Below are 24,398 nucleotides of genomic sequence, written 5' to 3' on the forward strand. Positions count from 1 at the left end.
AACATGCTGAAATTAGAATTAAAAAAAAAACAATTTTAAAAAACTAGCGACATAAAAAAATATTAGTTAAGACTGTTTACTACCACAAACCTCTACATGTTTTTATGAGCTTTATCTTTTTACTGAACCATTCTTTGAAACAGGTACAAGTAAGCAAGGTCTTTAGGGGGATGTTCTGATATGGCAACTTTCTCATCATTAAAAATAACCCATTGCCCATCTTTTTTAATGTGACATACATAATGTCCAACACTTGTTGAAGTACCCATATGGCTGATAAATGCTATTAGCTTGTATTCTGAAGAAAAGGAATACAAATTTTAGATTATGAAAAGAAAAAAAAAAATGAAATATAAATGTATATCTTTCTACATATATAACTAAAAAATATGTGTCTCTCTGTCCTTTATGCATTACTACACTTTTCATCTGATTGCCAAAAATCTTTGGGGGGGGGGGGGGGGGGGGGGGGGGTCACCAGGAGAGATGCCTGAAAGAAACTGCATGGAGGTATGTTGAGCGATAAGAGTTTCCCAGCGGCTACCTAGTTTCACATAGAAGTATTAGATTGTTTGCAAAAGTTCATATCATCTTTTGAACGGTTTCCGGAAATTTAAAGTGTTTTCTGAAAATACTAAATTCCAGATAACTTTCAAAATTTCAGATGTAGGTTATAGGAGCATATTTATATGTTCATATGTATATAAAAGTAAGAAAGAAGTTTGACTAATAGTTATTTAAATTTTACCTGAAAGAAAATCACATATTTTTTAAAAGTAATTACATCTTATGTTATTATAATTATAATATATTAAGTATTTAGTAGTATATAGATATTACTCATTTGTATCAATAGAAAAGTAAAGAAATATGATAACTTACTTTCTGGACCATCTCTAAATTTTGACAACTGAGTTTGACCTCCAGGAGAGTCATCAGTTTCCATAGGTTGATTAAGATCATCTGCATGACTAAATATCCAATCAACTGCTCTTTCTGGATTGTTGTCCTAAGTATTGTATTAAATTAACAGATGACTGAAAACATCTTAATAAAAGAAAGAACAAGATACTATTTTCAAATACAGTACATACTTAATTGGCATAAAGAAATATTTTCCAAGAGTTAACAGAGAAGAAAAAGATATGGCTGAGAATATCATGTTCATGAAATAATGATACTTACGTAGGTGGTTTAAAAAGAATTGAGTAAAATACTAAATGACCTGTGTCATCCCATGGATGAGTCTTTTTATTTATTTTTCAAAACAATTTAGTCTTAAAAATTGATAATCTAATATTTGTTTAAACTGGAATAGTCACTCTGAGGTCATAATGCTTTTTAAAGATGAAATTCCTGACTTAATAAATATAATATTGTTTAAAGAACTATGCAACATTTGTGAAGTTGTTTATAGAGTAGCCTAACCCTAAAAGTTGATGAATTTAAAAGACCATTTTTTTTATCCCCCCCCCCCCCTATATTCAATATGATCCAGATCAAAGTTCAACTTTTTTTAAAAATTAATTCCAAACATTTTTCTGATTTAACAAAAAAAAAAAAAGTCTTTAACTAGTGGATTTTTCATAATTCCAGACATTATCATCTTCTCACAAGCCCTGCCATTAATAGAAAATTATCTAAATTATCTAACATTGATTAGTGTCCATATTGATGGTAAGATTTGTAAACAGTATTCATGAACACAAACTTAATGGATTATCTCTAGATCTACTAAGAAGTTATTTCCTTTACTGTCAGTGAATGTAGCAATTTAGAATCATTAAAAGCTTTTTTTAAAGAAATTAATTACTGATTTTATATCAAACTAGCCATCATTACCCGTTACACGGGCAATTCTGGTGAATTTTAGCTCTCTTCTCTTCACATACGCTACTCAGTTTTTCTTTTAGATATTTATCTCCGGGGAGTGGCACTTAAAACTTGCCGTGGAAGGGTGGATTGGGGGGGGGGGGGGGGGGGGGTTTCTATATTTTTTAATGAAATACTTTTTTTTTAAATTTCATTCCGAGGTGAAAGGAGAAGAAATGGTAGCTGATATTTTATTTTTCTATTATGTATAGATCTATAGATTTAAATGAAATTGAAATAGTTCATTTCTTCATTGGTACCCGTAAATTATAGACCTATATTTCAAATATTTTAAATTTTATACTTGTTTGAGAAATACATTTCATAAATCCTAATATTTTATAAAATAGTTATTGGTCAAATATTTAAAAAAAATAAAAAAATTAAGTTAGTTTTTCCATAGATCTAGAATCCAAATAGATAAAGTAAATTTTATAAGTTTGAAGTTTAGGCCGAGAAAATTGTATTGTATACATTTCATAACGTACGTAGATCTAAATCAAATTTGAATGAAATAGTTCATGATGGCATGAGTTTTGTGTACTTTTCTTAGTGTAAACATTTTGCGTGTGACGTCATTGTTTCATGCGTTCTTGTCACAACTATAAACACTTTTCTGGTTGCATAATTAAAATTGTTTTTCTACATTTAAATACACCTTTATTTTTTATTTTTCTTCTTTAAATAAAATTTTGTTTATAGATTTAAAACATCTATCATATATTTTGTTTGCGCTTTTTTCTGTTTGCGATTTTTTCCGTTTGCGCTTTTTTTCGTGCGCTTTTTTCCGTTGCGCTTTTTGTTTTGCGCTTTTTTTCCGTTGCGCTTTTTTCCGTTGTGGTTCTTTCTGGGAACCATTTTAAATAAATTTCAGTATATTTTTAAAATTAAGAAATCTGAATTGCAATTTAATATATTTTTTTTTCATTTCAACCCTACAATTTAACAAAAATGAAATTTTTTTTTTAACATTAAGCTAATTTCAAACGTAATGATATAGCTGCTTTCTTTGTTATCAATTTAATTAAAGTGTCTTATATTGGTAACAGCCTAAAGTTGGAGGTTATGTGATGGAAAATGAAATAGACCAAGACCAGTTAAGCTGAAATTCCATTGCAGGGGCTTAGTACTTATTTTATGGGACAGCGTGGCCTAAGCGGTAGAGTGCCACACTGCTAACCTGAAAGTCTTGAGTTTGAATCCAGGTTCAAGTCAGTACAGTGTCCCTTAGTCCACCCATTTCTGATGAGTACCTAACTCATGGTAAGGAAAGGGCTGACCCCACCTTCCCTTCATATGCTGAGGTCAAGAAACATATAAACTCTACTTCATCTGTCCAATGGATTGCTTGGTCTAAATATGATTCTTTACTTTCTACCACTTATTTAAACTGTTTTGTAATTAATGTTTATTAGTAGCCACATCATTATTTATGCTTTTAGGCTAATACAGGGGTCTCCAAACTATGGCCCGCGGGCTGAATGCGGCCCGCGAGGTCATTTCATCCGGCCCGCGACCATCTTTTTGTCCACTGAATAAATGTTGTTAGAGGTGACTGAGGGACTTTGCACAGAAAATTCAAAACAATTTGAAATTGTAGCTTTGGGTGCAAATACCATTGCCTGCCGTGTTGCAGACATTGATGACTCAAATAGCGAAATATGCAAGCAAGTTTCGCAATTTTTTAATTGTAATGGATCAGTTGCTGTACAGCTGTTCCACATCTCAACTGCTTATGTTCATTAGAAGTGTGGATGAAGACATAAACATAACACAAGAGCTGGCTTCCCTACATGGAATGTATGGCACTGCTACTGGAGAGGATATCTAATCATAGATAGTTCAGAGACATACACAAAATCGCAAGATTTACCATTTTCAAATCAGTAAGATGGCTAGTTTTGCGAGAAAGCTCTGAGCAGAGTATTTAAGTCAAGAAAGGAAATAGGTGACTTCCTTAAAAGTAAAGGCAAGCCACAGCCATTATTGTCTGATAAAGAGTGGGTATAGAAATTGGTCTCTGCTGCAGACATAACTAGTCATTTAAATGTTGTGAACCTAAAACGGCAAGAGAGGGAAATCTACTTTCTATACACCCACCTAAAGGCCTTCAGATCCAAACTTGTCATGTATTTGGAACAAGTACAGGCCAACAACTTGACGCACTTTCAGCAGTGCAAGTTCTTTACGGCTGAAGCAACCAATGAATTCCCCAAGTCATTTACATATGATCATCAAAGACCTCCAGCTGCAGTTTAAGTAGGTTCTCTGACTTGGATTCAAAGGCAGAAGAAGTGAGACAGCTTCAATGCCCATTTAAAGCAAATGTGGCCAGTTACAAAGATGAACTGCAGTTTAAGGTCCTTGAATTGCAAGAAAATGACTTCCTTAGAGACATGTTCAAAGAAGGGCGGATTGGTTTTCATAAGTTTTTGCACAAGTATGACTTCCCTAATATTAAAGCTTCTGCATCAAAGTACCTTTCAAATTTTAAAACAACATACCTGAGTGAACAACAATGTTTGGGATTGGCATATTTCTTTAATAATTATTTTTTAAAACTTTCATTAAGAGAAAAAACAGTTAAAAAATATAGGCACCCATCCTATAGATCTATCTAAGTAAGTGGTTTTTAGCCTGGATTTAATCAAACCCTGTGGGTTTAGAGAGTCAAACTTAGGGGTTTGGTGGAGTTCAAAACACACACCCTACTCATGATAATTCACGCCTGGATTTTGTTAGTGCGGACAATAGACCTATTCTGAAGGGTTCTGAGAATGCAGATTTGAAACTAGTGGAGTTTGGTACCTCAAAAAAAGGTTAAGAAACACTATTTAACTATAACTTGTCGACTAAAAATAAATTTCCGTAGGAATTTCAAGAAATTCCAGAAGAGTTTTTGAATTTCAAGATATTTCCAGGTGGTATTTTTCTTTGAAATTTCAATAGAATTCAGGGAGGACTTGGCAATTTTTGAGATTTCATGTGTTTTCCAGGACCTGGAATTTTAGGTGGCTGCACAAATCAGAAATACACTAGATCTAATAGCATTAAACTACAAAATCTTACCACAAACAAAGTGTGGTAAGAAAAGAAAGTGTGAAAATTAAACTTACAGTAAATTTTAATGCTCGAGTTGCTTGCTCCATAGAAAAACCCATTGACATTAAAAGTTCCACACCCACTTGATTGGGTTCAAAAGGTTTTCCTTCTTGCAAAATGTTATTATTGCCAGTTTTTAAAGGGGTTGCAAAATCTTAAGAAAAAGAAAAAAAACTATGTATAAAACCATTGTGAAGAAACAAAATTATTTAAATGTAAATTATTTCACATTTTAAAATAAAATAGCAAATTATAAAACATTATTTTACTTTATTTGATTTTAGTCTCCTGAAAAAAAGGTGTGTATTTATAGACAAGTGAACTTGTTTTCTAAAACAGAGTTATTTTAATGTAAACAAAGCCCAGGTTATATTTCTTATATCTTAGTTGTAGTAATGGTGCGGGTTTGTACACAATACTGCCTATGGCATGCTGTTTGAAAGCCTTGAATTTATGTTAATCAGCAATCAGCATCATTAATTATGCAAATGCCCAGGTTTCAGGTGCGCCACTGTTTACCCTGGTTCAGTTTAGTTAAGTAGTAGCCCAATGTGTCCATAGTTTAAGGTGCACTTTAAAACGATTGTAAGCTCCATAGTACACATAGTGGATCTATGAGTCACCTGACTGCAATTTATTCTAAGATAGCCACTCTGAAACTCGAGGTGCCAAACCATGTATTCACAAAAATCGCACCCTACTGGGCGCTGCCCATAAGAAATTTTAACCTTCCCCCTCTCCCAGCAGAAACCTTCTAAGGAGTACTCTCATCAACTCCCCAAAGTTTAATCGCAAAAAAAATAAATAAAATATCTGATGCAGTTAGGACACTGTTCCTTCGAGTGGCACCATTTCTCTTTTCCCAACACCCTACAAAAACAGCCTATGTGGTTGTCAACAAGGACAAGACTGAACATAGTTATTATGTTACTGCGATATAAATAGTTGTGACGTAGCTGGTGTGACTAAAGTAGAATTTTACTTGTCAACTTGATGACAAATGGACATGCTAATAATAGAGATTATGCAAGCGGTGGTACCAAAATAGAATAGTTTGACCTTGATAGACCTTATTGACAACACTGGATGTACAGTTCGGTGTGTCAGGTGTTCACATAAGCTGCGTTACTAATGGGTAGAGAGGAGGAAGCTGTGAGAGAACGATGAGAGGCAGAAAGATGTATCCCCCCCCCCCCCCCCACAAATGTGACGTTATTTATGGAAGGCCCCTTATTAAAAAAAAAATCAGGATACAGTCGGAGTCAAGTTGAGTTCAGCTTTTTTTAAAAATCTGTAGGCCTATTGTAATAGCCTACAGAAACAGCTATTTGGAATTAACTGTGACGTCATTGTATTTATTCCACAAACAAGCAGTGCCAAACACGTACTTGGGGGGGGGGGGGGGGGGGGGGGGAGAGAGGGAGAGAGGTTACAGTGAGGTCACAAGAGCTGCCGTTGCTACAAGGGGAGGGGGCGGGTTAGTCTTGTCCTCATAGTCACCTTTTGTAAGGATTTAAATATTAATTTGAGATTGCGAATTAAAATAGAATCAGAGAGAAACTGTAGTTTTTGGGCGGGTTAAAATACAGATAGATAAATTAGGCTATATCGATAGGTAGAATACCAGGCTTGGGAGTTGCAAGTTTCATTTGAAGAACGGCATTATTTTGGATTACTCTTTTTGTGTTTTTGATAAATTTTTAACTGAAAATAGCTGAAAATCTGGATTAAAAATAAATTTGCGTTCTGAAAAATGCGTAAATCCGCCGAAATTCTGAATCCTGACCGCCATTTAATCTTCATCTAGCATCGTCAAACTTAGCAAAATGAGCATATTCAAGTGTCCGTTTAAACTAAGTACAGTAATTCGCGATTTAAATACAAATATGTAGAATGCGCGTGTCTGCAGTTTCTGTAGATGTAATTACTGGATTTTGTTTTACTTATTTTTAAAACTTCGTAAATAAACCGGGAGTGATCTCCCCTAAACTTTCTCGAATATTCTTATATACTACTACGGAAAAAAAATTTGTATAATAGTGCGGAATAGTATTAGTATTTTATAAATTCACATACGTTTTTTGAGAAATTACTACTTCCGGTCAATGGAAATTACTCAAAATTTGATAAAATCAGATCGTTTACTTACATGTTAAATTTCATTTATCTATCTGAAATAGTACTCAAGTTATTGGCTTTTGAAAAATTGTAAGTAGAAAAAGTTCCACTTCCGATTATCGGAAATCGTTGAAAAGTTGATATGGATCTACAAATTTAATATGATACTTAGATATGAAATTTCATCAACCTAGCTGTAACGGTACTCAAATTATCGTGTTTACAGACACACATAGATACGGACATAAATTTATTTCATAGTTGCCACTGGTTTTACTCTTTCGCATAACGCAAAGAAAATATTAAATACACGCAAATAGCAAAAAAAAAAAAAAACCCAAATTAAACGGATCAATGTCAAATATTTTCGTTTTGATTCCTAGAAAAAGTGGATTTACTTTAATAACATAATAACAGTAGGGAAGAAAAATCTAATTAATTAAACTGTTTTGTAATTTTGCCAAGGGAGGTTATTTAAAAATAAATTCAACTCACGCTAAAAAAATGTGAATGCAAAATCTCGAAGACGGAATAATTGTTGGAATAATATAATTAGCAAAATATGAATGCAAATTATGCAGACATGTAAGAGGAAATCATTGTTGAAATATTATAATTAGCATGGATTGATAAAAGGCTATCTTTTATTTATTTTATTCACTGAACGTACTGTTTACTAATTATAATTTTTAATCAACTATTCCCCACTATTATATAAAGTCATCACGATTATTTAGGTGCACAATGGTTTTAGTAATGAAACTTTATTGTAAATTTTAAAGAGTACTCAAAAAAAAAAAAAATGCATGAATTGATAATGTGCAATATGGTCGGTAAAACATGTATATTTTAAATACTGCCTTTTATTTATTTTATAAACTGAACGTACTGTTTACTAATTATTATTCTATCTTTCGGTTTGCGGACAAGCTAGGGGTTTTATGGTCATTTACTGAGTCAGGAGCGTCTGCCGGCGCTTGGACAGGGCGCGATTTGGCGCCACGGGCTAGACCGTGAGCACTATGCGTTTATGATTGCATTTAAATTGTGTTTACGTTATGAGTGTTGTGTTTGTTTTTTTTGTTTTTTTTTTGCATTTGTTTGTGTTGTGTTTAGTTTTGTTTCCAAATTGGTACATTTAAAAAAGGTTTACCGTGGCAGAGCACGGGTATGCAGCTAGTATATATGTTACGGTCAAAGCCCGAAGTGCGGCTAAAGCCCGCATTGGCCGGCTCTCTTGGCCAAAGTCTGCATTGGCCGGCTCTCTTGGCCAAAGCCAGCATTGGCCGGCTCTCTTGGCCAAAGCCCGTAGAACTTAGCATTAAGAACGTATTTCGTACATTGGCCGGCCAATGCGCGCACTGGCCGGGTTGTCCTGGTCAATGTCCTATCTAAACTAAGTTGTGATCCCGTTTTCATTATTCTGGGTGCGGTTTCATTGTGAGTAACATATTGTTTGGCTCTTATATAGCATTCTATATGCAATGCGACTTGGACTAAAAGGACTGTCAGATCAAGAGACAGACATACCAGATGGCTGCCAAAATAAATAATCCAAATCCTAAATGGAAGAAAATGTGTGAATCATGTTATTTCTGAACTAAACAATATGTGTCCTGAACTTAAACTAGTTCACAGACAACCAAGGCATAGCCAAAGCCAATGTTCAGTAGAACATCAGTAGATGTTCAAAACATGATGATGACAAGAATGCAGAAAAATGAATCAGCTTATTGGGCTGAGAGTCTTAAATTCATTCAATTTATGAAAAACCGTAATTTTCATCAAGGAATCCAACAATCGACATACAAAACCTTGTTTGGATGCAAAGCAAAAGTGGGACTTAGCACTTCAAATCTATCAAGAGAGGCTCGATAACTTAGCTACTGAGGAAGATCTTGAGAACATTAAACAAGAAAAGGAGGTTGCCAAAATGCAACGACAACCTCAGCCAACACATCTGCTGCCATGGCGCAACGTTCAGACCAGTTGCGTGACAATAATATGGTCAACAGATTATGTGTAGTTCGTGAAAAATATTGCAGTGCAGCCCATTCTTGTGGATCTTGTGGCAACGATGTCCATGCAATATGCGGAATAGCCAATGAAGCAGACGAAGGGCATGGAGGGAACAGTACTCGCAGAATATGTCACAATAAACAAGAAACCATGGACAACAGGTTAGCAGCTCAGCTCATACTAACTTGCAAACTCAAGGTGGTAAGATGCTAACAAAATTTAAACAAGCTTAAGTGGGAGATACTGGTCGCATCCATATTCCAAATATTGACAGAGGTCGCGGTGATCCCCAAAGTGTCATTGCAGTTGTCAAGAGCGTCGAGGGCGCTTTCTACAAGCTAAGAAAGGAACATGGTGTTCTAAACAACTATATGCTAGAAGTGAGTTTTCAATTCTTCACGAAAAACTGCTCTCATTGTCGCCCGTTGGCACTGAGGAAAATCACTACGAACCATCGCATTTTCATAATCACTGACCGGTGGCCAAGGCTACATTTACTGCAATTGAACAACTTAGTGCACAACAAACCGCTGCAAGTGTAAAAATAACAATGTAATTCTAGATTATAATCAACAAAGACTTAATTTTTATGATCCTTACTGTAAAAAAACCCCCAAAATCTGCTCATGATCTTCTAATTAATTCGGACTTTGACCGGTCGTCCCTAGCCAGATGATCTTCTAATTCGGATTAGCCGGTCCACCATGGCCAGTCCGCGGATTGGCCGGCCAAAGACCGAAATGAAGTAAAGTTTTGGACTTTGGCCGATCAATGGGAGGCGATATTGACCAATGCGCACTTTGGCCGACTTCGGGCTTTGACAGTAACATATATATATATATAGGGTTGTAGGACAAAAGGCCGACATCCAAAAGGCAGACTAGACATAAGGCCGACACGGACAAAAAGCAGACACAGACAAAAGGCCGACATGGACAAAAGGCCGACAGGACATAAGGCCGACAGACCATAAGGCCGACAAGCATAAAAAATACTAATATCGCAAAAGTTGTGTTACTGCATAGCTCCTATCTTGACAATCATCAAAATAAGGCATGAAAAAAGGTGAAATGTTCAAGAGAAGAGACGATGCTAGTTGCTATCCTTATAAGGTGAACCATCGGGTCAAGCGCCTGGAGATTACGGGTGTGTCTCTTTTATAGCTCCTTCTATGTAATTGAGGTGAGATAGTCATCAAAGAACCAAGTCAAAAGCCGCCGGCATCATCGCCCACATACAACATGTTGGAACGCCAAGAAACAATGCTAGTTGCGATCCTTATAAGGTGAACTAAGGTGTCTATGCGACTGGAGATGACGGGAGTGTACAAAGAATAAACAGACAGGTGGCGTTACCACCATGTTTCGCAAAGAAATCAAAGAAACCGAATGAAGTAGAACAATCGCCTGCCTTGACTAGACTACATGTTAAATACAGACAAAATATGAATTATATTTTAGTTTCGTCCATTGCAAATTGCGTGAAAAAAAAGTGTATATTATATTCGTTTGATTTATTAATTCTGTTGTAATTGTGATACAAGTGTGCCGAAATTGGTGCGTTATGTTTGTTTTTTGTGTAAACTTACCCCTATGATTTCCCTATATATGAACCAAAATATCAGAAACAAATAACTGGTTACATTGTGTGTTTTATTTTATCCTATTGTATGTACCTAAGAATATTTATTAGAAACTTAAAAAGTCGTATATAATTACATCTTTTAGATATTAAACATGGCTGTAATTGTAGTTTGTTATTTATAAAATTTGTCGGCATTTTGTCTGCCTTTATGATGTCTGCCCTTTGTCTTGTCGGCCTTTTGTCCGGATCCCATATATAGAGAGACGTGTATATATATATATATATATATATATATATATATATATATATATATATATATATATATATATAAATATATATATATATATATATATATATATATAAATATATATATATATATATATATATAAATATAAATATATATATATATATAAATATTAATAGTTTCGCTGTCTGTCTATCTATCTATCTATCTGTGTATGTATCTGACAAGAACGCTCTAGAGAAAACACAAGCAAATTAAAAACATGCATATTGAAACGGAAACGAAATATGACGTCACATTGGAGAATATAGTAGAAAATAATCTTAAGCCGGAGAGTGCACGCAGTAATATGACGTCATTGATTCTTTAGTAAACATTGAATTAAAAAGCCTATTTTGTCTAATCTAAGTGGTTTGCGTGAAGAGTTTCTTTCATACAATAATTTGGGTAGGGGCGTAAGAACGTCTAAGCCCCCCCCCCCCCCCAACTCAAAAGAAATTTCTTCATCGATACTCTATAATAAAATTACTGCCTAATTAATGTGTCTAATCTAAAAAGTGGTTTGCTTGCAGTTTCTTTCATGCAATTCTTTGGGTAGTGGCTAAGCGCGACACCAGTGTTTCTTTCAGACTTTTTCCTCCCCGGAGGGGGGAACTTTTTCTAATCTAAAAAGTGTTTAACATGCAGTTTTTTCATGCATCTCTTCCGGTAGGGGCGAAGCCCCGTCCAGGTTCTTCCTTTAGTTTGTATGATCTATAAATGTGACCAGTGTTTCTTTCAGACAGGGGTAGGGGTACTTGAATTTTTTGGGGGGCGGGGTTGAATTTTCTGGGAGGCGGCGGACACTGAAAAAAGTATATAATTATATTTTGTTGAATAGGACGGTAGACATGTTTTGGGGTGTGTGTGTGTGGGGGGGGGGGGGGGGGGGGTGGAGCCCCCTCCTCACAAGTAGAGGTGCCTGAAAGAAACTCTAAATGCGACTTTTGTCATGAATGAGATTAGGTGCATGGTTTAGGGATATGCCTATGACTATATTTTGTATAAATTAAAGTACTGATTCTGGATAAAAATCCGTTTTCAATGTCATTTTTCATTTCCGGTTAAATTGAATTAAGGTAATGATTTTGGTTTTGGTTTTAGTTTAGAGAAAATAGACAGCACTATCAACCTAGCACCTGTTGTATCCTTCCTCAATGGGCCATTTTTCTCGTATATATATATATATATATATATATATATATAAAGAGAGAGAGAGAGAGAGAGATAGAGAGAGAGAGAGAGAGCGAGAGAGAGATGTTACGGTCAAAGCCCGATCAGCTTAGCACTGATAGCGTATTTCGTACGTTGGCGGGCCAATGCGCACACTGGCCGGGAACTACTGGCGAAAGTCCAAAGACTTTTAACCTGACAGCGTATTTCCTACATTGGCCGGCCAATTCGCGCACTGGCAGGGACGTGATGGCCAAAGTCCAAAAAGTTTAAAATTGACAAAGTATTTCATACATTGGACAGCCAATGCGCGCACTGGCTGGGATGTCCTATCTAGACTAAGTTGTGGTCGCGTTTTCATCATTCTGGGTGTGGTTTCATTGTGAGTAACGTATTGTTTGTATGTAGCTAGTTGCACAAATTTTTTAAAATAATTAAAATGACAAAATAACGGCGGGGTTGTATTAAGGGGACTAAATATTGAAAAATGATACCAAATTTATGTTTATAGGATAAACGGTTCTCTAGATATGACGGTTTTAGTTTAAAAATTGCGGGGACAACTAAGCCTATGGAAAATGAAAACAAAAATTGGTCACGTCGAGAGCGTAGAAAAAAGGCGAAAGGGAAATAACTCTACGTAGGCGCACAATTATAAAATTTTCAAATAAATATGTTTTAAGTATTTACAACTGCATAGAGTATCTCTAGCAAGATATTAATAAATTATTTAATTAAAAAATGTGGTTTAATAAAAATCATTTAAATAAAAATATACCACTGGATAGATTCAATCATTTAACTCAAACGTCATAGTAATAATAAAAGAAACTGGCTGAGTAAAAATAAACATTCCTAAACAATGAGGATAAGGTATGGAACAGGGAGGGGAATCATATGTGTGTTACAAAGGGTGCCTTTATTTGTGGACGATAAAGGGCAGATTCAATTCCGTATCACGTTTAGAAGGGCAAAAGGTACCCCAGGACTACATAGCTAACTTATCAACCATACTTAAGATACTTTCAACTTCATTTTTAGATGTAGTATTTGAAAAAATCAATCACACTAACTTAACAAAAGCAATTCAATTAGCACCCGACTCAAAGGTCTTTAACTCAGAAAGTCTCTCTCCCCCCTCCCTCCTCATACAATCGTTATTTGAGTGTGAGTGGGTATCAAGCAAATAAAGATAGGCCTTTGTTTACAAGGGTATGTTTTATTCTTTAGCAAGATAAACTAATGGGATATGAAGTAAATGATGGCTATCAGTGTACACATTCAGCTAGTCACAATAGAATGAACACACTCGTAAAATGTTGTATTTTAACTAATATTTCTTATATTAATAAGATTTGGATCCGGCACAGTCTACTTGGTGAATTTAACCACTATTCAATTAATAATTTCGACCTTTGGCTTATAATGTTTAAGACAGCTTAGATACATCTTTATTTTACATTTTAAATAGACCTAATGGCCTAATAATTTAAAACAAATATAACGGAATTTGAAAGCGGAGAAAGGTAGAAACGATATCGCTTATACTTAGACCTACGGGTCTATTCTGTTAGTCGGGTTTTAAAGCTTGTGGACGTATGAAAAAGAAAGTAAAAACATTTGTGAAAATGACATTAAAAATGTACCGACTCACACTAAATTCAAATTAAGTCTGAATGTTTTCTTATTTTAATTGATCAAAATAGCAACGGATATAGCGACAAAACATTAGCGATACCGTTTTTCTCGATTTTAAGATTTAAGTCTCTGCTATAACGCATTACGAAAAAGATGCTTTTCGTAGTTAAAAAATTATAGTAAAAATTGTATAGTCTTACTCAAATCGAACCTAGTGTCATTATTTTTAGTTTTAAATCATTATATGTAAAACTTAATTTCAACTTTGTGTTGAGTTATCGTATCTGTCGTATACCTAATTCAATCATTAGTAGCACGTAGTACAGGCCGCAACATATTAGCTCAATTCATAGAATTATTACTATTTTAAAAAGGTTAATTTATTATCTTTGAATAATCTCATTTACTAGTTTAATTATTAAAATTCTTTAAGAAAAAAAATGTATAAAAATGTGTGACATAATTCCTATAATACGAAGGAACATGAAAATGCGGTATCGATACCGCTAATAGGGTACCTAGTTTGTGAGAAATTTTGCATAGCCTGCTAAACGGATAACCCTAAAATAAATATGCTAGTTAGAAAGTTTAATAAATAATAAAGATAATCCTACTAAAAACAGAGTTGTTTCAATTTTTTACTATTTTATGTAAATTTTTGAAAACTCACCTTTTAAACTCAATATGAGATTAACAAAAACAAGTAAAAAGTTGAAATAAAAATTATACGGCGGTAACGGTCAATAACCGCTGCTAATAAGGAAGGCATATGTAATTGGAATCATAATCGCGCTCTATCGTTTTAAAAAACGGTTAACATAGCAATGCGAACGACTACATTTGAATTAGATTTTATTGTGCACGAAAGGTTTAGAGCCTGTGACGTCATATTTTATTTACTTGCTATATAGCTATATAGCATTCTATATGCAATGCGACATGTACCAAAAAGGCCGTCAGAACAAATGACACACATACCAAATGGCTGCCAAACTAAATAATCCAAATCCTAATGGAAGAGAATTAGTTAATCAATTTATTTCTGAACTAAAGAACATGTGGCTTGAACTTAAACTAGTTCACGGAAATCCAAGGCATAGCCAAAGCCAAGGTTCAGTAGAACGTGCCAATGATGTTCAAAACATGATGATGACATGGATACAGACAGATGAATCAACTCATTGGGCTGAGAGTCTTATGAAAAACCGAAATTTTCATCAAGCAATCCAACAATCGCCATACAAAGCCTAGATTGGATGCAAAACAAAAGTGGGACTTAGCACTTCAAATCTACCAAGAGATGCTCTCGATAATTTAGTTACCGAGGAAGATCTTGAGAACATTGAACAAGAAATGGAGGTTGCCATAAATGCAACGACATCCTCAGCTAACACATATGCTGCCATGGCAGAACGTCCAGACCAGCTGCGTGACAATAATATGGCCAATAGATTATGTTTAGTTCGTGAAAAATATTGTAGTGCAGCCCATTCTTGTGGTTCCTATGGCAACGATGTCCATGCAATATGCGGAATATCCAATAAAGCAGACGAAGGTTACCAATGTAAAATTACTTGCAGATTATGTCACAATAAACAAGTAATCACGGACAACAGGTCTGTATCTCATACTAGAATTGCAAACTCAAGGTGTCAAGACGCTAAAAAAATCAGATACAAATTTTAAACAAGCTGAAGTGAGAGATAATGTTCGCAACCGTATACCAGATGTTGACAGAGGTCACGGTGATCCCCGAAGCGTCATTGCAGTTGTCGTGAGCATTGAGGGAGTTTTCTACAAGCTAGGAACGGAACATGGTGTTCTAAACAACTATATGCTAGAAGTGAGTTTTCAATTCTTCTCGAAAAACTGATTTCATTGTCGTCCATTGGCACCAGTGGCGGATTAAAGGGGGAGCTGAAAGGGCTGCAGCCATGGGCCCCCGATTTATAGGGGCCTCCAAATTTACTGCCCAATTGTTGATTTTCCCTATAAAAACTAAAGTTTTAGTGTGTGCATCACAAGCTTCAATTTTTTAAATCAAAATTTCTAATACTTGCATACACTTACGTATAATTATCACCTGCTATCACCTTCTACCCAGACATTTATAATATAACAATGGTGGTAGAGTATCTAACTTAGTATCAGTTTTTCCTTCTTCCTTACTTTCATCATCGCTATAGATTTTAGAACCATAAAAAGTAAACTCACCTCATGTGCTTTTTACTTGCATCGCAGTGACTTATTTTAACTAGTTGGATAGGATTTATTTATATAACAACAAAAAATTGTGTATAGTTGTCACTGTCTTTACTCTTTTGCATAACGTAAATAAAATATTAAATAAACGCAATTGAGACTATAGTACAATAAAATAATTTGAAAGCTTCTGTCACTTACTTTAATTAATAATCAATAAAGACTTAATTATGAATCCTTACAGTATAAAAAAAACCTAAATCTGCTCATGATCTTCTAATTCGGACTTTGGCCGTTCCTCCCTAGCCAGATGATCTTCTAATTAGGAATTTGGCTGGTCCACCATGGCCAGCGGATTGGCCGGCCAAAGGCCGAAATCAAGAAAAGTTTCGGACTTTGAGCGGTCAATGGGAGACGATATTGGCCAATGCGCCAGCTTCGGGCTTTGACCGTAACATAAATATTTCTAAAAAAAAATTAAAAGCATAGGTATGTATTTTACTTGGGCATAAAATGCTCTGTGAATCATATGTTGACACAAAGTTCCAGTTTGAATAAAGTTTGTCAAAGAAAACTAATAATATTTGCATCCTAAAAATATATTTTTAAAAGACACCATATATAATTAAAACCTACCAGGGTCATCAATATGCTCCATGATCCAATTCATAGCCACTTCAACACCTTGGTTTTTTGTGTGGAAAACTGCTTTAGTGCAGGCTTCTTTTGGGAAGCCCATATCAACTAATTGGCCAACTGTCACTTCACAGATTTCCATAGGAGGTTCTATAATGATTATAGTTAAATGCTATACGATGCAAAATGATAGCTTTCTTAAATAAAATTATTTAAATATTTAGTAAGTTAATAAAATATGTAAGAAATTTCTCTGACATAGTTTTGTGGTGGATGGAAACAATTAAATTGCAGTGTAGAAGAACCATTTCCAATGATATCAATGCTATTTTTCATCCAGCATACTTCAAATATGCACGTCAATTATGATTGTACAGTTCCATCACTATTTGATGGAATGACTTGGATTTGAGAGTTGTATTCTCTTCATTATGTTTGCTGTGAAAATCTGCTTTGTAAGCTCTAAAATGCATAGGCCATAAATGCATAGCAGCATAGTTCAGCCTGCTTTCCTGTTTGTGTTTTAGCAGAAAATATCCTTGTGGTTGGCAAAAGCACCAATAGTGCATATCCTTTATAACTAAATCATTGGACACCATTTCATTTTGAACAGGCTCTTTTGCCAGGGTAAAACCATTCTGCAATTACCTGCTTATAAAGATCTAGATGTCATACTTTTCTGGTTATAAGTTCTGTAATAGGACCAATTAAAATTTATCTGCCTTTTGCTACTGTTTCCCATTTTTCAAAACATGAGTGTTTATGGCACATTTTTATTGAACAGCAAGCAAGTCATATTTGTTGTTGGTTGTGATATTACAGTCAGTGTTCAAGAACAATTCAAAATATATAAGGCCAAAACTATAAGAATATTGACCCTTCATTTCCTGGTTATTTTAGCAGTTATAAGTAAAAGTGTTATTTATTCTTCTTTTTTTGTCACCAGATGTTTTCCACCCACACAATGTACTTATAGGGTAGCGATTTTTAACACCCTAATAAAATTAGTTTTAAGTGCCATCATAGCTTTTTCTAATTTTTTCTAATTTAAGATCTTAAGCATTTTGACTACTTTTACCATGTTTGGCCCATGAAAGTAAGTATTAAACACCAAAAAAGGGTTGAAAACAAGTTTCTGTTGTCATGTAAACCCAAAAAAAAAAGCTCAGCCATTTTTAATTTTTCTGTACTTTTAAAACACTAAGGCCTTTTTATTTATGAGCTTATAGCAATCAAATCAACATGGCTTATATTTCAGTATATTATTATTTTCTTTAAACAAAAATGGACAAAGTATCAACAAGTGCAAGAAACCCAATGTGATGAAAAATCAGGATTTTGGTGAATTATTGATGTGCACATCCCCTTAATTTTTATATTTGAATTGTTACTAATTTTGTTAGATGTGATAGTCTTACCTTAATCATGTCAACATTAAAAAATGAATACTGTGGGATAAATTTACAGAAAAAAGGATTATGTTAATTTAAACTACATCTTTGTACTTTACTCTTTGTCTTTATAATACCTGGGGGAGAATCTCCAACTGGCAGCTCTTCTTCTCCATATTGTAAACCATGGCCTCTCAATGTGTTCAAGTCAATTTCATCAGGAACTTGCAAGGATATGTCTAAAACATTAATAAAATGACTTATGTAGTTGCATTATCAAATGTTATAACATGTTTTAGAATATAATAAAAAAATTTCTGACATGTTATAAAATTTGAACTACGTGGATAAAAGCATGTGCAAAAGCTAATTTGGCTAGTCACACCACCTGTATCATGAAATTTAACTAAGTCGCTTCTACTTTCTGTGTTCATTTTCATTTCTCATAAAAAATAATAAAAACTCTTTAAATAATAACAAAAAATACAGCTATACATAAAATCTAAGTTAGTAATTAATGCATTAGAAATAGAAAACATTTTACTACACTTTATAATGAAAACCCAAGCTGTAATAATGTACTAAGGTATAGAAAAAAGCTAAAGTTATGGTACATTCAAAATGCATCACCTTTTTTCCCTCTTAAATAGGCATTAAATGTCTAAAGCCAGACAGGTGGCAGCAGGATGAAGCATCAATGTTGCAAACAGTAGGATATATGATTTGGGACATTGATTGGGTAATGACATATGCACTAGAAAGGCTAGAAAGCAGGTAGCCTTCTTATGAGTCTACATTATCTTATTTGTATGACTTTATAAGTATTTTTCCTTAATTAGCCAACATTCAAACAGATAAGTTAATGAATATGATAATCAAAATATGAGATAAAAACAGGAATGAGGACTTGAAAAAGTGATTATGAAAATGAATAGAGAAAGTATAATTATAAAACAACAAATAAAACAACTTTATAACAGTAAGGGGTCATTCATTTATGATGTCCACAATAATTTGGAATTTTAGACCCCCCCTCTCCACACACAGCTCCACTTTTGACCCCCCTCCCCAATATGGACGTCCACATTTTTTTTAGTAAATCTCTCAAACCATGCTGCCAAATTACTAACTCAGTAACATGTAAAGTGTACCTTGCTATGCTATTAATTGATAGTTTAATATAGGAATTTGATATTTTCTGTAATGTCTCTTACTAGGCCTAAATTAGTAAATATTAAAAGTAGAGTGTTGAAAAAAATAAGTATATTTTAAATGACTTGGTATAAATCAAGCCTTAAATGTTTAGCGCTTGGTTTATTTCAGTGTTTTTTGCCATACGAAACAGAAAATATATTTTTTGTATTTAATAGGAATATTTTCTGCACTCAGAGACGTCTTATAATATTAACAGTCATAACATTTGTAAGTAGTGGCCTCCTCAGGTTCATGACCTCAATCTGTTTACTTTATTTCTCATTTTATACCAAAAACTTTCCCATTGCATAAGGCATAGTTAGCGTTCATGCAAATTCTGAAAATGTCATATTACTTTTACTGAATCTTACAGATATTTCTCGCTACACATGTTTCTATAACAAACCACATCTCCCTCTTTTCTCGTGAGCCCTATTGAACATGAAGCACATTCCACATGCGCTGTTATTTAAATTTCTAAGTTTAAAACATGGTTACTTTAAGTTTGAAAAAAAAAAAACTAAATCTACATTGTCTTAGGCTTTGACTCATGATTTGGTTGTACCATCTATCAGGGCCTAGGTCTAGATCTAATTGTTTATAAACTTACGTTTCAATTCTTTAAAATGTTCAAAGATCAACTTGAAATACCATGAATTTTTAAAAGAAAATTGCCCTGGTCATTGCCCCCCCCCCCCCCCCCCTGTTTGTAAAAAATTCACCCATTGAGCCGGTGTATATTCAAACACAAGAACTGCCGATTTGATCCATACATTTGATATGCAGTTTTTTAACTTATCTTTTAATTTTTTAGATGTTAGTATTTTGAAGTTAAATTCAACATGTGGACATCCACATGACCCTCCCCCCCCCCCCCCCCCCCCCCCCCCCCCATGGATGTCATAAATGGATGACCCCTAAGCTTTTAAATGCACTGAAAATAAAATAAATAAAATTAATTTGCATCATTTAATACCATTGGTTGTTCATGAAAAAAACAGATTAAACTGATCAATTCTTTTTAAAGAATGCAAATAATTTCAATTTTTCAGTGTATTTAAAATTAATTAATTCTTTAAAAATTAATTAAGCATCCAATTAAGTGAAATTTGATGTCAGATTGTATTCACATCTGATCTTGAAGCATGTGAATACATTTCAAAGACATTTTTCAGTTAGAAGCTGTTGAAATATCACTTGTCCGTTTTGATAGATGATGCCAGACAGAGTGAGCAAGTTAATAAAAACTCGTTCAAAGATTAGTAATGTAAGGTTAAACAAATAGAAGAAATTTTATACCTAATTTTCGGGGAACCCAATCATCTCCAATAGTAAATTTTTTAATTTGTACCATTAGATAGTCTGGAAATGAGGATAATCTTGTGGTTCTTAAAAAAAAAATGAAATAAAACAAAGATTTTTTTTCACCAAATAGCATAAAAATATGTATGTTAAAATCATCAATTAGCTTTTGATCTCCAAAAATTAAGTGAACTCTTTTCAGTCGACCCTGAGAAGAGTTCACCGTCGACTGTATTCTGACCAGGCAACCTCTAGTATTTTATTTTGTTATTTCCCCTTGTTTTAAAATCTTGTTATCTCCCCTTTTATTGTTAGTTATTTTAAAAGCATTTATTTAATTGAATTTGTATATCTAATTTAATTAAAACTTAGATATTCATACATTGTCATGCAATATCTACCATTGTGCTGAATTTAACCTCAATCAGACAATGGGAAGTGGGTTTAATTAATATTCCAAGATTTGCAGAGCCACAGACAAACATAAATGAATAAGTTGAATAAAAGCCTTTTAAAAGCAATCATCACATTACAAAGATGAAAATCACTAGAATCTGCAATAAAGGCTTCTGATTAATATTAATACAATAAAATTCTAATTGTTTAAAATAATTAGCCTTTAAAATAAAAATCTCACTTTAAAGCTGTAGTCTTTCCATTTATTGCAGAACTGTAGAATTCTTCAACTGGTTCTACATCTTGAAAAGCTGCCAGACATTCAGACAGAGGAATTATTGGGCGTACAATATTCTTCAAGTCACTGTAAACAATAATTGAGATAAAAACAATACTGGATGTAGTAAAATTATATATACATGCATATTACACACTCTTACCCTGTATATTTGAATAACTATTTCATTATAGACAAGAGCAACCTGTCTATTGGGGTTGTCACATTCAGGAAAAATCATAATACTCTTTTAAGTTAGCTCAAAGATAACCTTTATCTTTTTTTATTTAAGTATAAATAATAATTTAAAAAAAAAAAGCAACTAATAATAAACTACGCCGATTTGGGGTTCTTTAATAAAAGATTTTGCTGGACATCAATATGAATATGTAAATGACCAAGAAAATAAGTGGATATGGATAAGGCTAAAGTTAAAGAAATGGTGGAGGTTAGAGTTATGCTTGGTCAACTTAGAGTATTATAATAAACGAGCTGACCCTTTCTCTCCCCCCCCCCCCCCCCATGCCGTAAGCATACGCCGTAATTTAGTTGTTTTATTTGCTACTTTTCAGTAATTCAGAATTTGTGAATTCGACACTACCCTTTCTTCCCCCCCCCTCCCCCATGAAAGCCGCCGTCTATGACGACAGTTTACAGACAAAAATGAAAAGATCAAGGAGAACTTAGGTTTCAAATTGTTTAAAAGCTGAATTATCTGCCCTTAATAGGTGTCACATTCTAAACATTCGGGGTGAACCACAGCTCACCAGACTGGTAGGGTGTGGGTGGTAGCGATAAGCCTAGAGAGCGGGGAAGGAACAGCTAAGCCTTTACTTGGTGGTTACTTGTATGGTCCCCACGTAGAGAATTATACATATATAGATTTCTATTACAATTCTATTACAATCGCTTAAAACAATCTTCTAAGCTTAAAACAATCTTCTAAAATTCAAAATAATAGCTTAAGTTCAGTTTCTAACATTACTTTTTCAAAATGCAAAAGTGTGACGTCAGATTACCTGAACCCCTCCCCCTCACACTTTTGAAATTAATAACTTCTCTACTAAAACTATTTTTTAATAACTAATTATGCTTATTTTTTAAAAAATTACAAAAAATAAATTATGACACCTATAGTAGATCTGGCTATATCAAAATACAGAATTACCATAGGTAAGCAGTCTGTAACTTATTTATAAGCGATCCAAAGAAAATATTTTTTGTAGAAATAATTTTTAGTATCCAGAACCAGTAATGCATTTAAAAGTAAGAACCTATGTTATAAATATGTAATTATACATAGCTGGTTCTACAATTACTAGCCATTGGTACCCGTTACACGTAAATTATAGGCCTATATATTTTAATGTTATACATGTTTGAGAAAAATATTTTATAAAATAGTTATTAGTCAAAACGCAATGTACTTGACTACACATTGAACGATATTAGTGACAAAGCAAATACATAACTAAATAGCTAAAAATCCTATGCATTTAAAATAACACAGGCTACCAATACCTATTAGAAAGATTAAAACCAAATTAAATACATAATTAGTCAAAAGAACACTATAGTAAATGCACACTTATTAAGAGACTTAACTGATTGCGTTATAACCTGGCTATTCAATGGTCATTATGTTTTTTAAAAAAAAATTAATTTGTATTAGTTTGACAGAGAAAATTGTATACACTTCATAGCTTACATCTTGATATGTAGATTTATAGAATCTAGATCTAAATCAAATTTAATGAAATAGTTCATTTCCTTATATTATAAAATTGGAAGATGACGCAATTAGTGTTGTGTTCTTTCCATAGTTTAACCCTTTATCTACTGACGGTACTTATAAGTACCACTTTAACTAAGTGCCTGTATTATTTTTAATTTAAGACGAATTTTAAAAATTATTGATGTAATTGATAGTATCATCTCCCCTGAGTCACAGGTAGGTGGAGGGATCATGTTTTTTTGAAAATTTCTGGTGTGGCGCCATTTTCAATCTCTACTTGTATCGGTAGTTCACAATCGTTCTGTACATATCTCACACGTGTTCCTGATTTCCCTTTGTTTTACCTTATTCTTCAAGTTTTCAACACCGAATATTTTTTATTGGTATCTTCAATAGTTAGGCAAATGCGTTTAACTTCTAGTTATACAATTTTTATCAAATTGTCTTTGTAATAGATTGATGTTTACAAGTGGACTTATAAGTACCGTCAGGGCACACTGACATTTTTTTAGGATTTCTTGGAAATTACAGATTTTCGATTTGGAGTGACATAAATATTATTTTGTTAATTAATTATCGAAATGTATTTTAAAAAATATATTTATGCATTTATAAGAAAGTTAGCATAGAGTTTTCCTCAGATATAATTAATTGCAGATTTCTAGTAGTAAAAGAATAACAAGAATAGAGGTGGCAGTTGCAGGTTTGTTTACTAGATTTAGTATACGCTATTTGTATACCAAAGTCTAGTTCTAGAAGTAAGATTTGTAAGTTATATTTGTAGCAAAAAACTGTCTTGCCTACAATAGCAAGCGTGTACGTAATGTATACATGTAGACTAGTAATAGTCCATACATCTGCATGTAGTATAGATCGTTTTGTAATTTTGAATCAGTAAACACAAAACAGTAGGCCACTACGGCTATTCCAAACACATTGAGCTCACTTCTATTTATGAACTTTACACTGTAGTGTAGACTTGTCATAACATTCTAGTAGGCTACAATTATACTAGCATTACTAGTAGTAGTGTACTGAATGACTAGGATTTCGTTTTCAAAATATTTGTTTATGCGGCTCATTGTAATGGCTATTGGAAGCCTCTAGCAAAAGCAGGTTCAGTCGGCAACTGTTGCCACACCAGAAAGACGACAGACAAGAATGTCTCAGGAATGAGGAATGAGGGAGCATGTGTTTGAGGTCTAAGATATATTCCGATAGAAAAACCAATAAAAATCGTACTAAAAATATACTTTTGTGCTGGGTTTATGAGTGAAAATTACAAAAAAATTATTGTTATAATGATTGCCATGTTATTAGTAAGTTGTATTGTTTTTTCCTGTTTTGTAATTTTTTTATTTTTTTGGAAAAAATGTCCTACATTCCTGACGGTACTTATAAGTACCAATATATGTTTAAAAATTTATGAAACAAAATTTCCTTCCACATATGCTTTAAATGTGCCAAAAGCAATAT

The 24,398-nt window shown here is 33.6% G+C and overlaps 1 protein-coding gene across 3 annotated transcripts in view; it reads right to left on the bottom strand.

Annotated features, from left to right (window-relative positions):
• Nucleotides 1–7: 7 nt before the first annotated feature.
• LOC131929082 (ubiquitin carboxyl-terminal hydrolase 5) overlaps nt 8–24,398 on the bottom strand; it is an 86,121-nt gene continuing 61,730 nt past the window's right edge. For all 3 annotated transcript variants that reach the window (XM_059285275.1, XM_059285273.1, XM_059285274.1), the window contains exons 15-21: nt 21,152–21,274; nt 20,512–20,600; nt 18,156–18,257; nt 16,628–16,777; nt 4,989–5,128; nt 883–1,009; nt 8–298 (exon numbers count right to left, since the gene is read on the bottom strand). In XM_059285275.1, coding sequence (XP_059141258.1) covers nt 120–298; nt 883–1,009; nt 4,989–5,128; nt 16,628–16,777; nt 18,156–18,257; nt 20,512–20,600; nt 21,152–21,274 — 910 coding nt within the window. In that variant the 3' untranslated portion in view covers nt 8–119. The remainder of the gene's footprint in view (nt 299–882; nt 1,010–4,988; nt 5,129–16,627; nt 16,778–18,155; nt 18,258–20,511; nt 20,601–21,151; nt 21,275–24,398) is intronic.

The sequence above is a fragment of the Physella acuta genome, unplaced genomic scaffold (assembly GCF_028476545.2).
Source record: "Physella acuta isolate Inbredline_101_S28 unplaced genomic scaffold, ASM2847654v3 ptg001592l, whole genome shotgun sequence".
NCBI classification, from domain to species: Eukaryota; Metazoa; Mollusca; class Gastropoda; family Physidae; genus Physella; species Physella acuta.